Below are 19,614 nucleotides of genomic sequence, written 5' to 3' on the forward strand. Positions count from 1 at the left end.
TGATGAAGGGTCCCAACCCGAAATGTCGACTTTCCTGCTCCTCTGATGTTACCTGACCTGCTGTGTTCCTCCAGCTCCACACTGTATTGACTTTGACTCCAGCATCTGCCGTTCTTGCTATCTCGGAGGTTACTGAATAGAACTGGTGTAAAACCACTTTGACCGGTTCCCATCATATAATTGTATCATTTCTACCTCTGGGCCAAAGGGGCTTTGGTCAAGAATCACATTCCCCAGAGGATTGCTGCAATATGTCTGAAAAGGGTGACTAAAAATATCTAAACCACTTTGGTAGGATTCTTGTGGTGCAGTGGTTGTATGCCTACCTCTGTGCCAGAAGGTACAGGTTCAAGTCCTGCCTGCCCTGGAACTGCGCTATAACATTTCCAAACAACTTGACTGAAAATAATTAAACCGCTTTGGCCACAACTGAATTTTCATTCCTTTCCAAGGAAAGGGGCTGCAGTTTAACAAGCAAATAAAATAACGTGTTCACTTGAGATTCATTTCAAATGAAGGATAATTTCATAAACGGTCTATTCTCTCTGGTTAACAAGTTACTCTCGCTGATCACCAGTTAGAAGAAACTCATTGCAAAAAAGAACTGCATACACAAGTTTTGACGAAAAATTTAATTGAATATTAAATATGCAATAAGATACCTTTAATACTTCCAAAGTCTTACCTCATGATTCAACCATAAATTTGCCAATAATTTTAGTTGTTTTTCACATAATGTCCTAAAATAGCCACTCTACAACACAACTGCGAAGACATGGTTTCATAACTTTAATATTTCACAAATGCTTGTATTTAGCTACACAGTAACACTGCACAATACAGCACAGTGTAAACACTCATTGACTGAAACTGAGTTCAAACGTTTCAACAAGGGATATTTGATAATTGCCCACTTTTGTGTTTAGCCCCATTATTACGCACATCGGGGCACAGAAATTCCCTTTACAGTAACTCAACAATCCGCTTCATCTCTCAATGTCAGAAGACCATCTCCTTCATTTTCATGCTGAAATTCCAATGCCTATCCCAAAGATTCTTAGGCACTGCCATTGTGGTGGGCAGTTCTGTGCTTGTACACTTAAATAAATTAAAAATAACAGACACAGGAAATCTACCAAAAACACTGGCAATATACAGCAGACCATGATCATCTATATAGTATTTAGCATACTGCGGACAGACTCTGAGAAACAGAAATTACCAGAGCTGAACAAAATTATGGCTCTGGGAAAGGACAGAACAGGAAGACAGCGCAACATCCCAGCAGAAAGTTTGTTGGGATTACCCCCAAACTCTGAGCATCTTTAGCAGCTTGATAAATAGAATGTTCTTATAATAATGAAGTGTCAGTAGGAAGGACAGTTTCAGAACACATACAATATTTTGTACTCATTAAGTTTGGAGTTTAACAGAAGCGATGTTTAGTTTGGAACTGCATATATAACAACAGAAAAGTGTTAGGCAGAGAAAGCAGAAGGCATTTGACTATATTTTTGAAAAATTTATCTTTATAAATACACACCTGAATTTTGTTGCGAGTTCTGCCCCATTGTTGCTTGCTGTTGTTGGCTAGGCTGCTGGTAAAACTGGGAGATGTAGGCTGACCAGGCTGCTGTACCCAAATGCTGTGCAGCTTTACCTAGACACACACACAGTGTCACAGTAACTATCACTGTCTAATTTTGGTAGGTTTTACTTATGTGGTAGGAAACGTTCATTATGTAGTGATATTAACGCTCACGATCAAGTTCTAAAGTTTTAAAGGTCTAATTTTGAATCATGCGAATGTAACTCTGCATCCTCTTACCAAACAAAACTGTATCTGAAGGAATTAGAATCCAAGTACATCCTTGATTATTACCAGTGATACTGGATTTGGTCCTCTTTCTACTGAATTACCCTTCAAAGAAAAGATCACCAACAAGGCCAGTATTCACCATCTCAATATATTCATTTAGTCACAAGATGCTTCAGTAAAAGCATAAACGTGATAAATAAACAGGATTAAAAAAGTGAACCAGATAACAACATTCAAAAAGTTTTGTTCAAATATATGCACAGCTTTTTGGAAAAGGGTACTGAAGAGTTAACACTTCATATCTCCCATAGTATAGAAAAATGGCTGAGTGGTTAAGAGAAACTGAAACATTGTGTATCATAACCTCCACTTAAAAAGCACTCTCAATGGGATGGCTCCAAGTGGCCAGGAGTTGTTTTCTGCTTTTGCAATGGAATTAACAGGGAGATGGTGGAAGACTTCAAGTCAAGTGCACAAATTGAGAGCAGAGTTAACAAGCTAGGACTACCCAGGCTGTAACAGTTCCACTACTGTCTTTTTTCAGAACAAAAATTAACCTAATCACTTCAGAACAGATTACATTAAATTTTGTTCAGGAATCTATACCAAAAACAAATTATGACATTGCAACAGCTGATTTGAAATGTACAATATTCATCAATTGCCCTTTGGCTAGCACTATTTTGTCCAAAACTTTTCATCACCCTTTATTTATCAATTTTATTCAAATACGATTCACTATGCTGCTCACATACTGCAGTTTAAAAAAACAAGATAAATAATGAACAATTCAGGACAAACTATATGGAGGGTTAAAATAAAATTAGAAATTAAAAATAGAAGAACAAACAAGATAATCATTTGAAAGAAAGGATGCGGTCAAGTTTTGGGTGCCAGTCTTCTGACAACTACTTTGAGGTGTCAAATTGTAAATGTTAACTTCCCTCAGTTATTAGTGGATTACTGTGCTCACAAAAGTTGGAGAATATGCTGAGCAATAAGGAGGAATATTATTTAATGGGCTGGAGAACAGTGTTGTGCTGATACATTTTAGTTATTACTAAAAATCATGGGAACATTCGTTTAAAAGCAAATTATGGTAACAGGGTAGACGGAGAAATTACATACAAATTGGGACGAAATAGGACAAACAGGCTCGAAAAGGAAATGACAATAAACTAAATTGAGATACATGAAATTGTGTAAAAATGCTTCATTTACAGTAAGTAGACATTTTTTACTTATGCATAGTATACTGAATATGAATTTTTAGAATAGTTAACATATTTGCATAGCATATTTTGTATTCTATGGGCAAAATTGCTCAGCCCACAAATTGGTAGTGGTAGTTCAATAGAAAAATAGGACCTGCAGAAAAGCCGAGTGCCCGAAGGGCATGCAAGTTTAACATGTTTGATGACAGGGGGCATGGGCTGCAAGCAAGAACATTTTAGCAGTAATAGAACAGAAGGGAAAGCAACAGTGAAAATCTAAAAGACTATTTAAACTGCAGCAGTCTTACAAGGTAGATTGTCTAGCCTTTGGTGGTGATAGTGATGCTGTTTGTACAACTACACTGTTACACTCAATAAAGCACAAACATTAAAACATAGAATGAACTGCAGCATTTAAACTCCTATATTTAATTAAGAAAACAATGTTTTTACATTCTCCACCTTAAGTAAATGAAACAATGGGCATGGAGTCCTAAATCTGTGATAGGCCACATTGTAATAAAAACAACATTAATTAACGGAAAACTCATTACTTTGGAACTGAAGTTGTGTCCGGGGTGGGGGGGGGCAGCCGAAAAGTGCGCAAGACTTTTCCTTAATTGGCTGCAGGTTTTTGTCCATCAGAAGATAACGTTGCTGAATGATATGTGAGTTGCACTGCTAACTGAATGGAGTAGGCCTGATGGCCATCTCAAATGCAGGGTGCTGGACTGTTTAATTGCCACTCAAGTAACAATCCTGGGCAGTGTGAAAGAGTCTTGGGTAGAGCAGCCAAAATTCCTTCTAAGTGCAAAACAATGCAGAAAAAGAACTTGGTGGAGAGAACGTGCAAAGCACTAGGATTGCTATAATAATGTCAGAAGTCACACGACACCAGGTTATTGTCCAACAGGTTTATTTGAAACCACAAACTTTTGGAGCTCTGCTCCTTCATCAGGTGAAGTGCCTGATGAAGGAGCAGCACTCCAAAAGCTTGTGATTTCAAAAAAACCTAATGGACTATAAACTGGTGTTCTGGAACTTCTGACTTGTCCACCCCATTCCAAACACATACCTCTACATCATTGCTATAATAATGGTGTAAACAGTTTAAACTTTCCTACAACATAAATCTTCACAATTATTTGCTTTGTTTCAAATAGTCTAATCTGCTACAGGTGGGATTGAACTAAAATAAGAACAGTTAAATTGGAAAAAAAGTTGTAAATAATTTAAATAAATTTGACTGTGGTTAGGATTAGCTGAAATAAATGTCTAGGGTGGATTACCGAAGCAGGTTTTGCACTTACAGGAATTGGGTTTAGGGCAACTAAATGTTTGAAATGTGTGGATAGAAAAACATTGAAATTCAAGAGGCAGAGCAATGTCCTTGTACACATTCCAAGAAGAGTGATGAAAAGCCACTGCTGTCTTGGTCTTTAACGAATCACCGGATTAAACGGAAACCAAATTTAACAGAACTAATACTACAATGAGTTGGTAAAGGGCCAAAGGACAATAAGAAGATGCAGTTGCTGTTAGACATAAACAAATCACTCACTTGGATCCTGCTGTCCTTGTTGCTGCCAAGGTTGGTACGTACTTCCCCATCCCTGTGTCATAAAAGCTTGTGGTGGGCCACTATGTTTGAAATAAATGAGCAATAAGTTTAAAAGGTGGTGGATGTTGAACAGAATGTCATGAATTTTACACTGGTCCTGGTATTTGCTAATCACCTAGTGACGAGTATGGGGTGGGGTGGGGTGATAGGTGGTGGTGGTATTGGGAGTGAAGGACAGGAAAACTAAAGGCGGTGATTCCAAGGTAACGCTACTAGGAATAATTAAAAGTTGAGATGGCCTTCCACGTAGGCATGTGTTCATACACAAATCAGGCAGGCCTGAAATACTCATCTAACTAGCAAGCCTGGCTCATGACCAAGGCTTGGAAGATAAAAGGGGCAAAAAGTTGGTGTTCCCAATCAGACAAACAGTGGCAGAGTTACCAGTAATGTACTCCAGTAAGTGGTAAGTGGTCTTTTAAGTTGCTAAACTGTGCATATTCAGGTCCAGCCAACCTTGAACTGCATTTTGATGCCTAAGTGGGATATACTCGCATGGTCAGAGTTGGAGTGCATTCATTAAGGGGAAGGCAAGTAAGCAGAGCCAAGGATTAGGATACCAGGCGTGACCTCACTGAATGACAGAGTAAATTGGATGGGGTGAATGGCCTGCTTCTGCTCCTATGTCTTATGGTATTACGATTTGACAGATTTTTCAATAGCTTAACTCAGATTCAAAACTTGGTGACACACACGTACATTTATCAGAAACTCTGTGACCAAAAACTCAAAGCCTTGAAACAAGGTAGATATAAACCACACATTGAGGTTCTAAAACACCCCTCCACTCACGCGAAGTGAAGGCAACTGTCCCAGGTTAAAATGAAAATACGGCAGAATTATGATCCTTACTTTTGATGGTGTCCAGGTGGTCCTTGACTATAAGGGCTTGTGTTAAATCCTCCAGGGCCACCAGGTCCTGGGCCCTAAAAGTACATGAAAAGGAAGTGCTTAAGAAAGAGAAAGAACTTTAAAGTGAAGAATTATCTCATTTTGAGTTGTAATGTGAGAACAGCAAGCAATTTGTGCACAGCAAAGTTTCATAAGCAGGAATTACATTAACAACCAGATCATTGGTTTTAGATACAAGTTAAGTGATCAAGTTACTGGGAGAACTGGCCTGGTCTTCACTGAACCACAGCACGAGATCTTTTACGACAGTCAGTCAGTCAGTCAGTCTTTATTCAATAGCTCATCCACGAGATCGTACAATACCTAGTTCTACACAGAAGTTTTAGCTCAGGTTGTGTTCAAATCTCTGAAGTCGGATTTGAACATCTGTCTGATGCCAAGGCTTACAGTTAAGAATGTAGAGTCCTTCAGAACATCACTTAAAAAAGATGTTTCATCACATTATTCATCAAATAAAGAGATCAAAATCAAAAAATCAGAACTCTTAATGATTAGCACAGACCAGAAAATGGATAACTCTTTCAACCAACCATCCCAGTTATAAGACAACAACTTTTTCTGAGCTGTAACATTTTATGATTCTGAGAACTTGAGGAATTAGTTATTTTGAAAGATAACAGACCCTGCAAAAGGCAGAAGGAACACCAAAAGAGAAGGGGATTGAGAAAGTACATAGCTCGATATTAAACACATTCTTATGTCAACATATCTTTGTGCACCTCCTTACAGTTGATTCACAGTAGCATTGACCTGTGTCTGCAGTGGGGCTTTATTTAAGATGAGAGTCTGGACCAATACTAAACTGTGAAGCATAGATTGAGATGTAAGAAATGGAAAATGAAAAAACTGGAATAAATCTCACCCCATTGATTTTTTCTTCTATTAACTGTCTAGCATGCTCGATCTGTTGTAGAGCTCCACGGATAATGAATATTCGAATATTAGGATCAGAATTTGGTGGTGGATTTCTCTGTAGTTCTACATGTGCTCCTGTTTGCTGGTTGATGCTTTTGATCGTCTCTCCACCTGAAGAGCAAGACAGAAATGTTAAAGTGCCTTTAGAACAGATTTAATAATACATTTTGTACCAAAATACAATTCATCAACAGGTTGATTTAAAAAACTTACAACTCATTTATAAGTTGGTTACAGATTATTGCCTAGTAATTCTACAGTAATATCTAGCACTCACAAACTAGTTGAAAACATTGGTAATTGGCTCACCTAACATGAACCACCCCAAAACAAATGCAGATGCTAAAACAAATACATTAGCAATTTGTTTTTTTTAACATCAGTGAGACATATTAAAAAAAAGCCATACAACTGGTTGAGACAACACAGCAGAAGCAGAGGCCAAGACAACAATCAAAATCAATGATCTCAGTTCCACTGAAAATTAATTGATCAGAGCCGAGTTGCACTACAGTCTGGCTACATTCACAGGAGTATCTGTATAAGACTATTGTTTTTAATGTCAGATAGGAGAGTTTTCAGCCTCATACATTTGATATACTAAAAAGGGTAAAGAGCATTTAAAAAGTAAAGAGACTACACTCAATCTGTTGTTAAATGTGACCATTGGCTAGGCAACCAGACTTAACATTCAACCCTGGTGACATGATCTTCACATGACCATAAGACAATTCTTCAAATGCATGTACGCACACTAGAACTCTCAAAAGCAAGAAAAGTCCCTGAAATACAACAAATCTCAAAGAGGGAGTGTTGCTTCTACAATATACTATATCAAGCAAAAACTAAGGTTAACACCTGTAATCCCAAGTTGACAGGTGGGGATGGCAGTGTTGGGGGCGGAGCAGAATTTCCTTCATTTAATAACTTAGTACATAAGCCTCAGAGCAGGTTGCTTGCTCCTTCATGAGGGAACAAAGCAGGATTCAGTAAGCTCAAAAGGAAAATAGCATTACATAAAATTTGCACAGTGAGCATTCATTAATAAACCAACGTTTTACAGCTCAACCTAATCCCAAGAATCTGATCTTTGCTAAGGACTTGGAAGTTATGATAATTTGAACCTTCTATAGCCCACCAACAAGTATCAAACATTCCACTTGCAGCAACTTTAGTTAGCACTTGAGACATGTCAGAAAATATTAGATGTGATATACAGGAAGTTCAATCATATGAACACAGCCATTATAGTAAAGCAAATACCTTTGCTCAATTTTATAGTTGCAAGAAATGTTTTTAAAATTGATTTAACTCATTAAAATACACAAATCTGATCTGGGGGAATACCATTTGCAGCAAAAAAAAACAATTCAAGTCCAGATTCGTGAAACTGGCTAAATTTAAAAAACTGCTAATTTAATAATAGTACAATAATCTGACATATTTTGTGTTAGAATTCTTTTTTTGGTTAATTTGGTTGGTAGGGGTGATGATGGACAGAGACAGAGAAAATACTGAAATTAATGGCACAAATAACTTCAAATAATTTACATGCTGCCCATGTTCTTGTAGGACAAAGTAAATTGCTCACTAAACATACAAGCAGGAACTAATGATCATGCATCCATAAAAACCTTATGGAAAATGCCTTATGGAATAAATATGCAAATATAGTGGGAGTTAAACACTATCAATTCTTTGAGAATCCCATACACCCCCCAAAAAAAAAAGCGAGAGACAGCAATAACCACAAATAATGATTACCAAAATTTTGAGTTTCAGAACAACAAATCTCCAAGAGCGAGCTATCATGTTAACAATTCCTGTGACAAAATCAGGTCAGGACATTTGACTTATAACAACAATTGCAAGCGCCCAAGCAAAAACTTCAATGAACAATGGTGCTAACTTTATTAATGCTGTAACCTCTGGGTTCAACAACACCACTACAAACTTCAGAAATATGTTCCACACTGCCAACAGACTAGATCAAACTGAAGGCACTTAATTCAGGGAGCAAAATTCAAACAACTACAAGTTTTAAAATAAGTTTCAAAACTATTTAATATGCTGCACTTGCAGTTTGCTCTTTAAAGCATTCATTCTATGGTTAACCTGTCACTTTGAATTTACTAAAACAATATATCCTATAAAATGTAATGGCAGCAAAATGCCCGCAGCAATTACTAAATTGAAATTCTAATGTTAAAGAAGTTCATTCATTAAGATTTCTCTCATAGCTGAATTCTTACCCTCCCCCAAACAGTTACTGTGGAAAGTGCCTTTTTAATTGCCTGCTTTTGTAATGTTTGCAGACAGCAGGGAAAGTACCTGTTAAACATATTGAAAGCCAAGGAACTTAAAAAAAGAACGATGCTATTCCCCTACAAAATCAATTAAAGCGTGGCCTTCCTAGATGTAGCCAATTTACGCCTTCTCTTCACTGCTTTATTCGCCAAACAATCTGAGCTCAAAGGCTTTTCAAACCCGCACGCTGATTAAAATCTAATGTTTATGTCCTAACATCAATTACTTGTTGAGTTGTGTATTCTTGCTCTGACTGCTTCTCTCACTGTCCCCCTCCTCCAGTGTGTCCAAAGGGGTGCCCTTGGTGGTTAATGCACCCACTGGGGGAGGTCACTCACAAGACGCTTGGTGGCCAGTCACAGACACGTTCAACAGTCAGTCTATTCTTCCGCCTGACAGGGGTGCAATGTGAAACCGACTGCAATGGTACTTGATGAAAATTGTAAAGCAATTAATCAAACCACTAAAAAGACAGCAGTGACACTGCCCGGCACTAGAGAATTATCCATCAAATTTTTTTTATCATGGTAATATGGCAAAGAGAAGTAACGATTTATCTTCTAGCTCCTGCCTTCACCCAACACAGAAAGCACTTGACGTTTCTATTGCCTCACTGCCTTTTCAGAATTCTTTCAGCTGGTCAGAGCCACTGAAAAGGCAATGCCGGACATCAACTTTAGAGACTGGGCGATAGAGTGATCCTGAAAAGACCCGTGAAATACTGGTTATGCAGCCAGATTTCAATTACACTCCCTCCAAAGAGGGACGGGCGTTGAGGGGAGATTCACACAAGATCATGAACCGAAACCTCAACCACCAACAATTAATGTCACATTAGCTTCAGCACATTTTAACTCACATTAAGCTGTGGATGTGCACAATGACGGCCTGGTTTTTCAAAGTGTGTGCTTCTTCACCCGCCCCTGTTCTCACAACCACAATATAGTCAAATGAACTGATCTTTTTTAATGTGGGTTTTGTGGGGCAGCAGAATGGGAGGGGGGGTTTGGTGGGGGAGAAGAGAACAAATTTTGGGTGATCTCAGCCACATTTCAACCTAAAAACAGCTCCATTCAACCATCATTAGTTTAGTTAAAACAGGTCAAGGGTTATGTCAGAAATTTAAGCCACTTCATTATTCTCTTCATGAAAATGTAAAGGAGTCCGACAAAGTTTAACTCTCTAAAACCAGACTTCAGACCTGACAAAACAAAAATGTCTTTAAACACTTTAAATGACTGATCTATTTTGCAATTTAGCAATTTGCAGTAAAACAAAAGGCATTAATGACAAACACTGGACATCAAAAATAAATGCTGAATATTTAACATGTTCATATTAACATAATAAAACAGCAAATAGGTTTGATTATGATAGTTCCAATAGTACTGTTGAAACTGCTGAGGCTTTAAACCCAGTTAATGGGGGGATAAACATCCAAGGCTGCACTTGCATTAAAAAAACACCCAATGCAATATTTGAATGAGGGGATCATTTTGGCCAGACACTTCACTTTGCTTAAGTTTGTGAACTATTATCATTCAATATCACATCTATGGATTTGTCCACACCCTTCAAGAGAGATCTCCATTTAATAATCTACTTAATGAGTTTAAAACACGAAAATCTAATAGTGACATAACTTAATCTATTTGGCAACAGAAAGTTAGAAAGGAAAAGCATAATTGACCTTTTTGGTTTAATGCTGTCTAACATTCTTAAAACTGCACCTCTATGTTCTGACCACCAACACCAGGCTCTTAATCTTTGCATTTCCCAATACAAAATTCTCTGCGAACTTATCTATATGATGTGTTTAACATAATAAAACATCCCAAGAAATTTTTCAAAAGTATAACAACAATTAAAACATTGCAAAAATAGGTCAGGTGACCAAAGGTTCGATCAAGGAGATAGATTTTAGGAGGATTGTGACTTTGAGGCATGGAGAGGTAAACTGAGGAATAAAGCCCTAGGCAACAGAAGGCTTAGCCATCAACGATAGTGTGATTAAAACTGAGCATGGTTAATCAGCCAGAATTAGAGAACTGCAGATATCTCAGAGGGTTATGGGAATGGAGGAGATTATAGAAATAAGTAGGGGTGAGGCCATGGAAGGCTTTTTAAAAGAAGCATGAGAATTTTTAAATCAAGACATTGCTAGACTGGAAACAAATCTAGGGCAGTGAACGGAGGAGCTGAGTTAAGAGTATGGGCAGCAGAGTTGAGTGACAAATTTAGGGAGGGTAGAATTTGAGAAATCACCAGAAGTGCACTGGAACAATCAAGTCTAGATATTACAAAGACATTAAACACAACACCACTAAACATCAAGGTGAGAACGAGAAGAGATTCTGACCATTCACACCTTTTCCAAGGAATTATTCTAATGTAGACCAATCACTGTGAATCCCTACTTTTAAGAAGCATGAAGCTCCCATGGAAAAGGTAAAGTTACAATCTTTATAACCATCAACACCACTTTCAAACAATCAAAATTTTCCAAAACATTAAAATATTGTTGCAGAATTAGACCATTTGGCCCATTAAATCTGCTCTACCATTCGATCATGGCTGATGTTTCTCAACCCCATTCTCCTACCTTATCCCTATAAACCCTGGATCCCCATACTAATCAAGAACCTTTCCATCTCTGTCTTAAATACACTTGATCATTTGGCCTCCACAGCCTACCACGACAATGAGTTCCATAGTTTTGCCACGTTCTGGCTGAAGAAATTCCTCATCATCTCAGTTCTGAAGTGTCATCCCTTCATGCTAAGGCCGTGTCCCCAGCTCCTAGTCTCTCTTACTCGTGGGAACATCTTCATTATGACTCTGTCCAGGTCTCTCAGTATTCTGTAAGTTTCAATCAGATGCCCCGTCATCCTTCTAGTCTTCAAGCACTGACAGAGTCCTCCACCCCTCCTCATATCACAAGCTCTTCATCCCCAGAATCAGTGTAAACCTTCTCTGCACCCCTTCCAATGCCAGCACATCTTACCTTAGATACTCCTTTCAATATTCCAAACGCGGTCTGACGAGAGCCTCATACAGCCTCACCCAACAATCTCTGCTTTTGTATTCTAGTCCTCTTGAAACAAATGCTAACACTGCATTTGCCTTCCCAACTGCCATCTGAACTTGCATATTAGCCTTAAGAGAATCCTGAACTGAACTCCTAAATCCTTTTGTGCTTTCAACATTTAGAAAATAATCTATGCCTCTATCCTCCCTACCAAAGTGCATAACCTCTCACTTTCCCACATTGTATGCCATCTGCCACTTCTTTGCCCACTCTCCTACCTGTCCAAGTCCTTCTGCAGCATCCCTGCATCTTTAATACTACCTGTCCCTCCATTTATCTTTGTGTTATTTACAAATTTAGCAACTTGCAAACTTGGCAACAATGACCTTAGTTCCTCCGTCCAGATGATTATTATATAATGTGAATATACATTAACTAAACAACACTGACTCCTGCAGAACTCTACTTGTTAACAGATACCATCTTTGAAAAAAACCCTTCATCCCCACTCTCCGCCTTCTGCTGGTCAGCCAATCCTCTATCCATGCCAGTATCTTGTCCCTAACATCATGAGCTCTCATTTTGTTTAGCAGCCTCCTGTATGCTAAAATATGGAAGGGCAAAGTCAGCATTTGTATGACCAGATTTGCAAGGCTACCAAAACAGACAGCATAAAAATTCCACAAGCTTACAATGACACTTAAAAAAAATTGATGATATTGAGTATATATATATAGCACTCTGGAGTACTTAAGACAAAATGCATAAGAAGAAGTAAACTTTCTTTAATAATACTTCTGGCAGAGGGCAGATCACAAAAGAGAGAAGATACAAAACTAGTTCAAAATGGAACCCACTTCCAATAGACTTGGCAATTTATTCTTCACCATCACGTATAATTCTCATCCTGTGCTTATTCAGCTAACATTACTACAGACAAGGACTTGAACGTGTGGAAAATTGGCCTGCTCTGTTCCACAGCCTTCCTTTTATAGTGGATCCTGTCATCTTCCCTGCTGCAGCTCAATGAATTTGAATTCTGCCGCACACCATAGGTAGATAGAGTCATAAAGAATTCTCTGCAGTGCATGCAACAACTAGAGTAAAATTAGTGGAAGCTGGAAATGTTGGGACAACCAATACAAAGGGAATGGGATTGAGGACTGAATCTGCCAACTGGCAGAAGATACATGCTTGAAACAGGAGTATGAATTGGCAAAAGGTAGAATGCTGAAAAATTGAATGAGAACGCTATTCCAGATAGAACAGTGGTGGTAAAATATTTACTGTTGCTTCCAATTTTTCAGAGAACGATTGAGAATCACTACAATTTGTGTCTTGATCTTTTTGCAATTGGCCTGGCCATTATGTGCACTTCCAAGGATTCAGTGTCTAATATGGGAGGGCATTGATGTTGCAGAATCTATTCCGGTTGTATTGAGGGGCAATTGCCTGATTTCTATAACATTGAAATACCATAAAAAAAATTGCTTGTGCATAGTTTTTTAAACTTTTATTTTCTGGTTACAGTATGTGCCCTGTTGATTAGAAGGTGCGTTCAAGCTAGTGAAAAGGAAATGTCACTACTAGCCAATGTAAAGCAAACTGACAGCAGCCATTACATAGGGAGCACAAAAGTCACACCACTCACTTTCATTATAAAGCTCAATTCAATATGTATCCCTGACAGCTGCTGCAACTTTACTGACAACACCACAAGACAAAGGAGGAAGAAATATCACCTCAAGAAATATAAAAGCCTCTCACAGGTACATTTTACCACTCTCTTATTAATGGGTACTCAGCAGCAATACAAATGCTGCTATTAACAGGACAACTCATTTGCTCTAGCCACATGCAGGCTGGTGCTCCAAGCTTCCTGCATTGGCTAACAGTGATATTTTCAGAAACAGAGGTTTGCTCTTTTGTTAGGTTAATAACTCAAGATGAGGGAAAACTCAAAATTGTGGTTTACAGTTTAAAATGCTGGCCCTTACCCTTGTTTAAAAGCAACTGAGTGACAACAGTCACTCTGCATCTGAGACCTACATTTCCCTCTCTGGGATAATACATATTTCCCATCATTAAAATTGGAACGATTCAAAGCATGGAATTAAAAGAAACATCACATGGCAATGGTCTAACCAGAAACATCAATAGATTTCGACCTGTCAACCTACTCTGTACAGATGATTGGAAACTAGACTTCAAGTAGAAAGAATCCACACAAGCTATAGCCAGAGATGGCCTGAGGAAAATTCAATGTAACCTACCCCACCAATGCAGCTAGAAACAAACAGTATGAAATGTGTTGACTCTAAACACCACAGTTCATAGTGGAATGGTTTTATCCTGCGTCAGAGTACGCATTGAAATGGAAAGGGTGTTGCAGTTCTCAAGGGGTTAAACTACGCAGCTGTATAAACAGTTTAATTCTTTGAGAACTGAAACAGCACTTCAGCCGTGCAGAGAAATACAGAAATCTTGTCAGATAAGCTTCCTAACTTCTGATAACTTTCTTCTCATCACATGGAAGAAATTAGCTCAAATGATTGGGCAACTTCATGTCATCTACATATACAATTAAATCACTGAATTGTTTCCATGCAGCCTGAAGAGTTCACTCTGCAAAATTAGTCCTCACAATGATGGCTCAAAATGTAGTTACTCCAGGACTATACCCATCAGCGATAACACTGAAGCAGCTAAAAGGCAAAGAGACTTTTAGTAACAAATGTTTAACTTGGCAAAGTATTAGACAGTTTAAAAACACAGACAGACAGTATATTTGAAAAAATAAGAATAGTTATACCTTTTCATTCCTTCTAGTGAGACAAAACATTATGGTACCAAAGGTACAATCCAAGAAATATCCTCACTAACAACACTATGGATATACCTACATCACAGACTGCAGCAATTCATGGAGCTGGCTCACCAAGACTTTCTCAAGGGCCATTTGGAATAGGCAATAAATGCTGGCCAAGTCAGTGACACTCATCCCACAAGTGGATTAAAAAAAGTGAATAAAAACCAATGCAAAGTCCCACTGAGTTTGCCTCTTCTTGGTCATTGCCAGTTTATTTTCATCATTATTTTTCTATTTCATACAGTAATTACTAAAGCTGTGAGATGTTTTCAACTGGGTTCAGCACAAATAGGCACTATTAGAATATCTTCATACCTCTTCCAATAACTAAGCCACATTTATCAGCGGGTATTGTATATGTTATTTCCTGCATGCCACCTGGAGGTCCCATATTCCATTCACTACGACCCCGACCCCGTCCTCTTCCGGGACCGCCAAATCCAGACTGACCATCTCTTTCCTGAAAGAAGGAATATGTATTAAACAATGGAGAATAGAAATACAAATAGATTTTGTTACAATTTATTCTAAGGCTTTAATTAACTATCGAATCACACTGAACAGCAACAAATAAACTGAGACTTTGGGGCATACAATTAGCTTTGTGATTCAGGAGATGACAGGTATTGAACCCTTACTAGAGAGCCCCTTCCCCGTTTCAACAGTTTTATTTCCAAAGGGAGCATTCATTGAGCTATGTAAATGCACTCCATCTAATGGAATTAAACCAGTATTGCAATGTGGCAATTTACTTTATGGGTCCAATAGATTAGTTACAATATTTTGTAGTTCCTTTCACTCCATTAAAATTTAAATAATAGTTTACTGTAGCAATTCAAATTGAAATGTTCAAAGATAAATGGATGAGGTTTATAATTTTTCTGCTTTAAGTACTAATCTTGCACCTGCAGTCAGGATATTTTAAGATACCCTGGTTAGCTCTAATATAGTACTACTGATCCAAAGTCTAGACCAAATATCAGGATCAATCATAGAACTTGGGTAGGATAAGCCTTTTGACAGAATTAAAGCCCCATTTTAAAGCTCAGATTTGACCTTTAATTGAATTCAATACTTTGACTTTATGATAATTTAATTCCTAAACTTAGACCAATTTGGATTAAGAATGGGGACTTCTCAAATATCTGTTAAAAGGCCATTAAACATTAAATCTCATGAGAGTACATACTACCAAGTTTCCCTAAAATCAACTGCAGTAGCAAATAAAGTATGAAGTTTATTAAATTAGTTTGCCAATGCCTTTGTGCCTTAGATAGCAAGGATAGATGTCTAGAGTACTAAGGATATGTTGGGTAAAGTGCCCATGGAATCCTATACAAATATGCACCAGTACCTTCAGGGGGGAAGAAACCTAAGTGAGGAAGGAATAGAGACAAAAAAAACTATTGATGCAAAATTAAACAAAATGGATAATGAACAAGAATAAAAAAACAACAGATTTGTGAAATAATAAATGAAACAGTAGACATTCTACTTTGGACATCATTGGGCATGCACAAAATAGGTTTGAAATTGCGCTGGCTGGGTCACGCTTAAATTCATTCATCTGGACACCAAATTAAAACATTTCATGAACGTGTGCAACTAAGCAGCTTAAAAACATGATAAAGTATTTATTGATGTTCTTGAGTGGCAAACCGGTGTGGTATTAATATAGCTGAAATGGTCCTGTCACCATAAATAAGGATCCTTAAAACTATGTCCTGTCCTCCAGCTGTAAGTAACTCAATTTAAAATTACTGGAAATTACCACCTTTTAAAACAAAACTACTGAACCATTTCATAAAACAGAGGGCTGCAGATGCCAGAGCTCTGAAACAAAAACATAAATTGCTTGAGAAACTCAGGAGGTCTGGCAGCATTTGTGGGGAGAAAGCAGAGTTAATCCCGAGTCCTCAAGAGTCACCGGGATTCGAAATGTTAACTCTGCTATCACCCCATGATGCTGCCAGACCTGCTGAACCATTTAATAATTTGGTTAGTGCACATTATAGTCAATATCTTAGTGAATTAAGTATTTTCTAAGATGAAAATGTACCCACTAATTCCTGTGCACCCCAGTAAATGAGCCCAATTTGAAGGAGTCTTGCTGAACTAGCGCAATCTCTCAATTTTAACTTGAGGGCTCTGTTAAATTACATGGGTGGGTCCGAGCTCAAGTGAACTGTAGATTGTTGAAAACATGAGGATAAAAGATTTTGTTGAAAACTTGCTTCTAAAATTTCCAGATATTTTATGTTGGTTTGTTCCACTTGGATTATGTCAAATAAAATTAGAGGGAATGAGTAAAAACTGCACTGTGTATTTTTCTTTGCTTAATAAGACCATTTAAGCACTTAGTTTCTCACCTGCGCTGTATGAATAAGTTCATTAATCATATGAGAAGCATGTTGACACCTATCTGGAGGCCCCATCACCTGAGCAATTCTGTCTGTCATTATACCATCATCTGGAAGAAGAAAAAGACTGGTGAGCAACTCAAGTTTTGTAATGATTGTGTCCTTTTAGTTTTGTGTTTCTAAAAACTACAGACTGAAATGCAAAATAAATGTTTTAAAAACCCAATGAGGGACAGGGTGGCTGCATGTTTGAAAGCAAATAATCAGACAACAATGCCAAGTATCGTGTAAACAACTGTGAACAAGCAGTTATTGAAGTTGAGTTGTAGATAATTTAGAGCTAAGGGGTGTACAGATTTAGCTCCGGTCGGCAACAAAGCGGCAACTGGTCTATGTGTGACAGATGGAGTTTAACTTGGATAAATGCAAGGTATTACATTTTGGTAAAATAAACAAGGGCAGGACTTATACAATTAAAAGTAGGGCCTTGGGTGGTGTTGTAGAACAGAAAGTTATGTACCTGGGGGTTCAGGTACATAATTCTTTGAAATTTTTGTCACATATAGACATGGTAGTTAAGAAGGCATTTAGCACACTTGCCTTCATTGCTCAGACCTTCGAGTATTGAAGTTGGGGCATCATTTTGTACAGGAGATTGGTGAAGCCTCTTGTGGAGTACTGTGTGCAGTTCTGGTCACCCAGTTATAGGACGGATATTATTAATTTGGAAAAGGTTCAGAAAAGATTTACCAGGATGTTGCCAAGAATAGAGGGTTTAAGTTATAAAAATAGGCTGGATAGGATGGGACTTTTTCTATTGGAGCTTAGGAAGTTGAGGGGTAACCTTATAGACGTTAATAAAATCATGACAGGCATAGACAAGGTGAATAGTCAAGGTTCCCTAAGGTGGGTGAGTTCAAAACTAGGGGCATATTTTTAAGGGGAGAGGAGACAGATTTAAAAAGGACATGAGAGGCAACTTTTATTTTTACACACTGAGTGGTTTGTGTGTGGAATGAACTGCCAGAGGAAGTGTTGAACACAGGCACAGTTATATTTAAAAGACATTTAGATAAACACATGAACAGGAAAGGTTTGGAGGGATAAGGCCCAAACACAGGCAGGTGGGACTAGTTTAGCCTGGGAACATAGTCGGTGTGAAGTAGTTGGACTGAAGGGTGTGTTTCCATGGTCTTTGGGTTTTTGAGCGTGATGGAGAGAGCGCAAACAGAGAGGGAGAGCATGAACAGAGGATCACGAGGGTGAGGGTTGGTGCAGTGGGAAAGGGAATGCATGAGGTGGAGGAAAGGGGATAGGATAGAGCTGGATTTGGTTAGAACAGAGGAAGAGTGTGTTGGAGGGGGACAGTCAGTTCTTCCCCAGTCTCTTAATTCTCTGGAGTCAAAACTCACCATAAACCTTGAAACCTATTTAATTTAAAACTTTGTTTTTAACTTTTTTTCTAATCAACTTGTTCAAATGAAGTTATTACACACCTCTGGAATAGCTGGGACTTGAACCCAGGCCTCCTGGTTCAGAGGTCAGGATATTACCACTACACCACTTAATTTGTCAAACTGTAGAGAGATGTTATTGCACAGCTTTGGAGCAGTTGTGTCTTGAACCTGGGCCTCTTGGTCCAGGGGTAGGGACACTACGACTGCACTACAAGAGCACGCACACCAATTTTTTTCAGCTGTGAATTTTAACTGTTAAGTGAGACTCTCCATGCACTTATGACTTAATTATTTCAATAGATGAGCACCATCCTGACATAGGAAGGGTCAGACAGTAATGTTAGAAACACAGAAACTGCATGGTTGAAAATAATATCACAGGCTTGTAAATCAAAGTGTTGAAACAGAAAATGTCTATCACTTGTAATTTAAAAGTAATTGAAAGCTCTGTTTTGCTGTTGCTGAAGTCAGGCAGGATACTACTGGAAGATCCTCAAGTTGCATTTTAACGCCATCTTTTTAATACTACATCCCAGTCTTCCAGGCATCAAAGCCAAGGATTTGTTTTAAACCCAACTCATGCTTCCATTGAATTCAGATATGGATTTTGCAGAGCTAAACTGCCCAATTAGATTCAATTAACTCATGCAATTCTCCGATCTGCATTGTAAATCCTTTAATTAAGAACATTATAGTACAGAAAGAGACCGTTCAGCTTATCATGTATCTGCCTGCTGTTTGAAGAAGTTATTCAATGTCAGTGCCATCAACAGAATTTCAGCAAAACAAAACTATGGTAGGATTATTTTTCCAGTTAACTGAATAACTTATATTCATTAAGGCATAATATCCGTTTGAATGGTGAAGAACATCTTTAAAAGGTCCTGGAATTTATCTGAAGAGCATTTTTAACTAACAGCAGTATGGTGAAAGATTGATAATCAGTGGTGGTAGAATCAGTAGCCAAATCTCACTTGAGTGATCGTTTTATTTCTGCGTTTGCTGATATATAATTAACGTCTACCTATGAGCAATTGTTTCCAAACTGTGCAAGCACAAAGAATATGGATACCAGTACAAGAATGCTTAGGGTTGTGGTGAGCTTGCAGCAA

The 19,614-nt window shown here is 38.1% G+C and overlaps 1 protein-coding gene across 5 annotated transcripts in view; it reads right to left on the bottom strand.

Annotated features, from left to right (window-relative positions):
* The window catches only part of fubp3 (far upstream element (FUSE) binding protein 3), a 106,495-nt gene that overhangs the window by 21,768 nt on the left and 65,113 nt on the right, over positions 1-19,614 (bottom strand). For all 5 annotated transcript variants that reach the window (XR_007265055.1, XM_048613641.1, XM_048613639.1 and 2 more), the window contains exons 11-16: positions 17,055-17,155; positions 15,001-15,145; positions 6,429-6,592; positions 5,507-5,580; positions 4,595-4,674; positions 1,544-1,660 (exon numbers count right to left, since the gene is read on the bottom strand). Coding sequence is in view for 4 of the 5 variants with exons in the window: in XM_048613641.1 (XP_048469598.1) it covers positions 1,544-1,660; positions 4,595-4,674; positions 5,507-5,580; positions 6,429-6,592; positions 15,001-15,145; positions 17,055-17,155 (681 nt within the window). In the remaining variant the exon portion in view is untranslated. The remainder of the gene's footprint in view (positions 1-1,543; positions 1,661-4,594; positions 4,675-5,506; positions 5,581-6,428; positions 6,593-15,000; positions 15,146-17,054; positions 17,156-19,614) is intronic.

Source organism: Rhincodon typus, chromosome 28 (assembly GCF_021869965.1).
Source record: "Rhincodon typus isolate 14 chromosome 28, sRhiTyp1.1, whole genome shotgun sequence".
Lineage (NCBI taxonomy): Eukaryota > Metazoa > Chordata > Chondrichthyes > Orectolobiformes > Rhincodontidae > Rhincodon > Rhincodon typus.